This window comes from Penaeus monodon, chromosome 7 (genome assembly GCF_015228065.2).
Source record: "Penaeus monodon isolate SGIC_2016 chromosome 7, NSTDA_Pmon_1, whole genome shotgun sequence".
In the NCBI taxonomy this organism is placed as follows: Eukaryota; Metazoa; Arthropoda; class Malacostraca; order Decapoda; family Penaeidae; genus Penaeus; species Penaeus monodon.
Window position 1 is genome coordinate 11,097,096 of NC_051392.1, and position 7,761 is coordinate 11,104,856.

The following is a 7,761-nucleotide window of genomic DNA, read 5'->3' on the forward strand; positions in this document are numbered from 1 at the left end:
TTGCCATTAAGAGTACGGAAGCACCGACTTAGTTTCCATATAGGCAGTCGTTGCTGTATTTTTTTTATGTTTGTCTGAGATATCCTTTGCTCTCTCCCGTCTAAGTTTACGACAGGAAGATAATTAGATGATTTTCGTTGGGTTTGAGGTTACAGAAACTGATAATTTTTTGTTCTTCATGACGTTTTTTTTTCTAAGTTGAGATTTGGTGTATGATTAATTTTTGCTTTTCAAAGAGGGCTGATGTTGTTCGTAACGGCTGTCTAGATAACGGCACATAAAGGATAATGCTCCAAATTAATATCAATTAGGCCACTTAAGCTAACAAATGGAAGTCAAAGGCATTGTATTACTCCCTTTATTGGCTACGTTAACATAAAACTTTGACTGAATTAAGCCTGAAATTGAATTCTTCAGCTAAAAAATAGACGCCATAAACTAGAGAAATTGCAATCTCAACAGCAGTCAGGCAAGCCGTCATACCTGCGAGGCAGAGGGACATACAAGGGAAACAGAAGATAAATAAAGGAGTGAGAGAAAGGAATAGAAAGAAGGACTCGAGAAAGGTAAACAAACGACAGATAATCCAGGTCGGATGTTCGTGAATAATTCCAGGGTACGTTCGGATTCATATAAATACTCGGTCATGCCGCAAATAACAGTTGAATTAGATATAGATTTTGACATGTTTATCGTTCGACTTTGAGATCGTTTCCGAGTGCTGGGATGGGGAGGGATCATTGATGTAAACATCGCATCTCTTCTTTCTCTCCGCTCTCTTTCTCTCTCCTCTCCCTTTCTCTCTCTCTCTCTCTCTCTCTCTCTCTCTCTCTCTCTCTCTCTCTCTCTCTCTCTCTCTTTCTCTCTCCCACTCCCTCTCCCTCTCCCTCTCCCTCTTTCTCTCCCTTTTTTCTTCCCTCCCTTCCTTCCTTCTCTCCTTCCCCCCTCTGTGCGTAGTGCTTTATCCTTCGTGTTTTAAAGATATATAGGAACTGTAACTTAGTAAGTTTTATTTCCTTTTTTTTTCAAGAAGGGACATACCTTCCTTGTTACTCCCAGTCAAGATGTGGCACCGTCGTAATTAGAACCAAACTGTCTATGACTAAGCGGCCACTCGAACTGTAATAACGGACGAGAGTTATGTATACCAGGTGTCAAAATGGCATTCAGTATGAAATTAGATCTAAATTAATGGCAAGTAATATGCAAATAAAATCTAAATAAATGGCAGGCAGTATGAAAAGAGTGGAGCGATTAAAACCTCGCCAGATCATAAGGAGTAATGTAGCTTTTTACCCCCACAATGCCGGGTTGGCGTAACATTACGTCCTTTTTCAGAAAGGGCGGGATGAATTTTGCCCGCATTAGGGGGTCGCCTCGCTGGCGTTTGCCCACAGAAACAAAACAAATAAAAAAAATTAATGAATCAATAAATAAATTATATAATAAATAAATAATAAAATAAATGAATAATATTATAGTAAGTAAATAAATAAGGAATAAACGAAAGTAAAACGAGGGAAATAAACACACGAAGACAACACACAGCGCAGGTAAGAGCCGACCAGCAGGGCTCAGAGGCAGGTGAGTGGAGGCGAAGGCGGACTGAGTAATAGGCATGCGAAAGGTCATGGGCGTGAGTGGGCGTGGAGTCTGTGTTTCTGTGGGCGCGGAGGATGGGTTATTGAAGAAGCAAAGCCCAGAGGAGAATAAAAGTGGATTTAGCAGGTCGTTTCGGTCTTTAAAAAATGATGGGAAGGGAACCCGAGATGTTTACCGCAGGATGTTCTCTCAATATTTAAAGAGTGTTGAATGGTTGACGAGTTTCACCATCGGCGGCTTTGTGCTTATTTTTTATTCTTTTTGTTGTTTCATTTATTCATTTGTTTGGTTTCTTTCCTTCTTTATTTCTTTGTGCATTTGTCTTGAGTTTTTTTTTTCTCTCTCTCTGTTTTTAAAAAGGATGGATGTGGGAGAGCTTTTCTATGAGTGCGAAGGAGAGCACTGGTAATTTGCTAGATGAATAGATGGATAGATAGAGAGATGGATAGAGAGATAGATGGAGAGATAGATAGTGATAGAGAGATAGATAGAGAGAACGATAGAGAGATAGATAGAGAGACAGACAGACAGATAAGTAGATGGATAGATTGATAGATAGATAGATAGATAGACAGATAGGTAGGTATATAGATAGACAGATAGATAATGAAAGAGTAAATTATTGCTGTTAGGAGCTAGTTCAACCCTTACCGAGTTAATATATAACTGTTCAAAACTTTTGTTCATTGAGTCATTTTTTCTTTATGTCTTCTCTCTCTGTTTCTTTCTCTCTCTCTCTCTCTCTCTCTCTCTCTCTCTTTCTCTTTCTCTCTCTCTTTCTCTTTCTTCTCTCCTTTCTCTTTCTCTCTCCCTTTCTCTTTCTCTCTCCCTTTCTCTTTCTCTCTCCCTCTCTCTCTCTCTCTCTCTCTCTCTCTCTCTCTCTCTCTCTCTCTTCTCTCTCTCTCTCTCTCTCTCTCTCTCTCTCTCTCTCTCCCACCACACACACACACACACACACACACACACACACACACACACACACACACACACACACACACACACACACACACACACACACACACACACACACACACACACACACACACACACACACACACACACACATGTTTGTATACTCACTGTGTCGTGTTCGTATATATGTTTGTTTGGTGTTTCTCTACGATGCTTGAGGGGAAGAATACACCAATTAAAACTAAAGTAGGTTCATTGGAGATCAGCTCTGACAAAAATAAAAGAGAGTTCTTCATAGTCCTGTGCACCACGCGTCAGCTTCTGCCCGAGAGTGCTACTGCCAGACGTGTGACTACAGACACAAAATAAAATATTGTACTCTACAAATTATACAGAGAATCTCACTCTTTTACATAGGCGATATGCTACACAGCAATATAAACTAAACATAATCTTCTATATTTCACATGGTGTAACATATCACACAAAAGGCAGTATATATATAATATAATCATATAATTATCACAATATAGATACGATAATATTGTCATCATATCGTGTATATGGCGGCATCACAATATGGCACTCACAACTCACATAAGTATCACAACTCACTTCATTATCACAACCCACATCTCCCTCCCCCCTTTACGTTCACTAGCGGGAGTCTTGAACGGACTTCGATTTGATACGTTCCGAACGTCGAGGTTCAACAGGCACAGATGGGGTGGAAGATCCAGGTGCATCATCTGACAGCTGTTCTTCCAAATCAGTTGAATGTCCAATCATGAGCTGTGTAGGGCGCAGGAAGCGTCGATTGCGCCACAGTATACGGCCACTTGGAAGCCTGATGTGATAATCACGAGATTTGCCAATACCCATGACAGTGCCAACCTTATCCCAACGCTTGGATGTGGGATCCTGGATTCGCACATGCGCCCCAACTGTTAACTTGGAAAGTGAGTGGGCGCGAGTGTCATAGCGGGTCTTCACGTCCTTGGCTCGTACTGCAGCACGACGGTCGCAGTCTTCAGCCTTGGTCTGCCACTCCTTCATGAAGGCACTAGAGTGGGCAGGCACACAGGAGCGAAGGGGCATACCAAACAGAACTTGAGCAGGAGAACGACCAGTGAAATTTGGGGCGTTACGCAATTCCAGTAAGCCTCTGTCGAACTCCTCACAGTCAATATTCCCGTTTGGTGCTGTCTTCATGATCAGATACTTGACTTTCTTCACAGCAGCCCTGCATGCCCATTGGACTGGGGGTAATGGGACTTGACATGACATGACGCACTCCCCATCGCTGAAGAAATGTAGCAAATTCTCGGCTGGAGAACTGGGGTCCACCGTCGGTGCGCAGGCGAACGGGGACACCAAGATCACGGAACATGTGCCGAAAGATTCTAATCGTTGAAGCACTTGTTGCATTATTTCCACACGGGATGACAACAGGCCATCCAGAAAGTCTGTCAACATACACCAAAAAGTGTTTTCCAGCAACACTAAAAAAGTCAGCTGATACAGACATGAATGGTCTTGTGGGTTTGTCTTCTAACAGCAACGGCTCCTGTTGCTGGCTAGGCTGTAGGCGCTGGCATGGTTCACAGGCACGAACGGTATTTACTATGTCTGCATTAATGCCTGGCCAAAAGACTGTCTGCTGTGCACGACGCTTTGTAGCTTCTACACCGGAGTGGCAATCATGCAGGTGAGCCAGGGTGCTACGGCGTAAAGAAGCAGGGACAACCACTCTAGGTCCATTCAGCACCAAGTCACCATTGTTGTACAACTCATTGCGAATTTTCCAGTACGGACGCAGGGTACTTGGCAGGTTGTAGCGGTCATTGGGGAACCCTGACTTTACATGTTGAAGCAATTCTTCATATGAGGCATCCTTAGATGCAGCCATACGCAATTCTTCCATGAAGAGATCCTCTTGCTCGTCTATAGCGTCTGATGCTTGAACAGACTTGACAGCATGCAAAACCGCAATCTTGACAGAAGTGTCCATCTCAGTATTGAAGGTACCATCTTCCACCGTTGGGTGACTCACAGGTGACCGGGAGAGGGCATCAGGAATGCACAACTCCTTACCTGCATGCCACATTGCAGTAAAAATGTAGGGTGCAATTTTATCCTTCATGCGCTGCAGGCGAGGATTTTCAATAGCATCCAGAGAATAATGGTTCAAAATAGGAACCAATGGACGGTGATCTGTCATCAAACTGAAGTGCTGAAGTCCACGATGATAGAACTTGCAGTTGCTGATAGCCCAAACGACAGCTTGCATTTCCAATTCGATGGTCGCATACCGTGTTTCTGTGTCCGTCAAGAAACGAGATCCACATTGCACCATCTTGTATCTTCCAGCACCGTGGTCCTGCAGCAACACATAGCCGAGGCCATAGAGTCTAGAGGTGTCGGTCTGCAGAATGGTAGGAAGAGCTGGATCAAATGTCGCGAGTATGGGTGGCTTTGACAAAGCTTGTTTAGTGTCAAGAAAAGCTTTGGTGTGGTCCGCTGTCCAAGTAAAAGCTCTTCTTGGACTCATCAGTGGGCGGAGCGGCGCTGCAGTGGTCGAAATCTTGGGTGTAAACTCAGCCAGTTGATTTACCAAGCCCATAAATGACCAAAGATCTGTTAAGTTCGCAGGGGTAGGAAACTCTGTGATGGCCCTCACCTTCTCTGGGTCTGCTTCAATACCATATCTTGATAGTTTGTACCCACAGAAGCTGGCCTCAGATGCAGCCACAATGAACTTCTCTGCATTAAGTGTTATCCCGTGCTGAAGACACCTTGACAGGACTTCATTTACACGTTGAAGGTGTGAGATGTAGTCCTCATCATGTAGGAGAATGTCATCCACAACTTTGATGCAGTTCGTTACTCCCTGAAGTGCCCTGTCACCTCGGAGACAAAAGGCGTCTCCTGTTGCAGCAAAACCCATGGGGCCACGACAATACCTGAAACGTCCATAAGGAATGATAAATGTAGTCAGGTGTTGATCGTCCTCATGCAGGGGTAGTTGCCAATAACCACAAAGAGCATCCACAGTTGTGAAGAATTTTGACCGTAGACTGATACTTCTGATGGCTGTAAATGGCGTCGGAGAAGGGTGGGCAGGGCGAGAGACTTGCCTGTTGAGTTTTGACAGGTCTGTGGTAATACGAACACCACCATTCACTTTTGGGACAACAACCATTGGATGACACCAATCTGATGGTTCATCCTCTACTGGCTTCAAGATGCCTTGGGTCACTAATGACTCAAGCTCCTTCTTCGTTGGTTCCTGAAAAGCCAAAGGAATCATTCTTGGGGTGTGAATCGCGAAGGGCGTCGCATTATCCCGCAGATGAATTCTCATGGGTGGGCCAATCATCGTCTTGAGTGGCCCTGACTGCAAGTCGTCCTTCTTCACCAAGACGTCTGCATACTGATGCAGAAAATACTTCCTTGCTTCTTCAGGTGACTTCAACTGGTCCAGCGGTAAAGGCAGCAACTGAGAGGGGCTCAATACTGGCGTACTATCCGACCCATGGACTCGACTGGCCATGTGCACATTCGACATTTGCCTGGGGAAATAGTCCGGAACAATCCCCAAATCCTTGCACTCTTTCCAAGAGAGCAGCGGGGTCATAAGCGAAGGCTGTACATCAATCCAACATGTAGTCGAACGGTCGCCATAGGTGATAGTTCCACAAAATGAGCCAGCCACTGGTGGCATCTGTGACCCATCTGCATTGTAGTACACTGTCTCTGCTGGTGGTGCCAAGTCTTCTTTCGAAAGTCCAAGACTACTAAGATGCTTGAGTCCAATGACAGTTGTGTCTGCACCTGTGTCAGGGATGATGGCAAGACTACCCGATGAATCATTATGCCGAATAGATACGCAGACTTTAGGGGAAGGCTGAGGTTTAGGTCGTGCAGTAGAGGTGACATTCCTGGCATTTGACACTGAAGGGGATACAGAACTTACTACTTTCAAGTTCTGGTTTGTGTCCTCTTCTTTTGCCTTCTTAGCCTTCCGTTTCTTTGGACAGCAGTTATCATAGTGTCCCTGCCGATTGCAGACCTTACATCTGGCATTCCTGGCAGGACACTTTGCAGTAGAATGCCAATGGCCTATCTTGCCACAATCACGACATGTGGAAGTAGTGGCTCTGCATAGACCTTTTTCATGTTGACGACCACAGCAGTTGCAGACTTTACTAGGCAAAGGTGAGCTTGGTCTCATCTTAGACTTCTGCTTCAGGGCAGCCTTTTTATCTCTTTAATATTGAGAAACAGCGCGTGATGAAACTGTGTCCCTCAAAGCAGATGATGCTGTCTTTGATGATTCATGAGACCTGCATTTCTCCAAAACATCTTGCAATGTCGCCGAACAGTCCATCTGAATGAGCTTCTGGGTAAGTTCCTCATCACGTATACTCATTAATATGCCGTGTTTCATCCACTGCTCACAGCATGTATGGTCCTGAGCCTTGCAAAGATCTATCTCCTGTGACAAGATTTTCAGCCGTATCCAAAAGTCATCGAAGCACTCGCCGTCTGCTTGCTTGCACTCGGAGAAGACCTTCCGTCGCAGCTCCTCATTACTGGCATTTTTTATATGCTCCTCGAGCTTTGTCAGTACATCATCTACTGAGCATGTTGGGTCTGCGGGCACGTTTAACTTGTGCTCCAGCACCCGTCGCATCGCAGGTGTAAGGCACATGCGTAGCTGTATATGCTGCTTTGATGATGGCAGACTGAGGAGATCCACCATGACAGCATAATCGGACCATTCGCGCTTCCATTCCCGGAAATGTTGGGGACTCGCATCTGCTGGTAATACTTTCGGAGGTTGGATTGTTGCCTTTGGGGTCGGCGGAGTGTGAGAAGCGTTGGACGCAGCAGAATTGCTCACTGGCGAACTCGCAGTTGAATCTACGGGCTGCTGGGAGTGAGGCGAAATATCAGATCCTGAAAACGGGCAGCTTCCTCATCCTTCCGACGGGCTTCTTCTTCCTTCCGACGGGCTTCTTCTTCCTTCCGACGGGCTTCCTCACGCCTGTAACGATGTTCCTCCTCCTTCCGACGTGCTTCTTCCCTCTTTTCATCCCTCTGTATTATCCACTGGAGCAATGTAGTAATATCTGTGGGAGGTGGGATGCTGGCACTGGCTCCTTCAGACTCTTCAAGGCTAGAATCTGGTTTCTCCGGGTCGCTCTTACTGGCCTCTTGCGGTTTCTTTCCTTTACCCATGGT

The 7,761-nt window shown here is 45.4% G+C and overlaps 1 protein-coding gene across 1 annotated transcript in view; it reads right to left on the reverse strand.

The window, feature by feature from the left end:
• Positions 1-6,748, reverse strand: part of LOC119575532 (uncharacterized protein K02A2.6-like) — a 6,984-nt gene extending 236 nt beyond the window's left edge. Inside the window, exons 1-3 of the mRNA XM_037923183.1 lie at positions 5,933-6,748; positions 3,766-5,752; positions 1,566-1,661 (exon numbers count right to left, since the gene is read on the reverse strand). Of these exons, the coding sequence (XP_037779111.1) occupies positions 1,566-1,661; positions 3,766-5,752; positions 5,933-6,748 (2,899 nt within the window). The remainder of the gene's footprint in view (positions 1-1,565; positions 1,662-3,765; positions 5,753-5,932) is intronic.
• Positions 6,749-7,761: the final 1,013 nt, after the last annotated feature.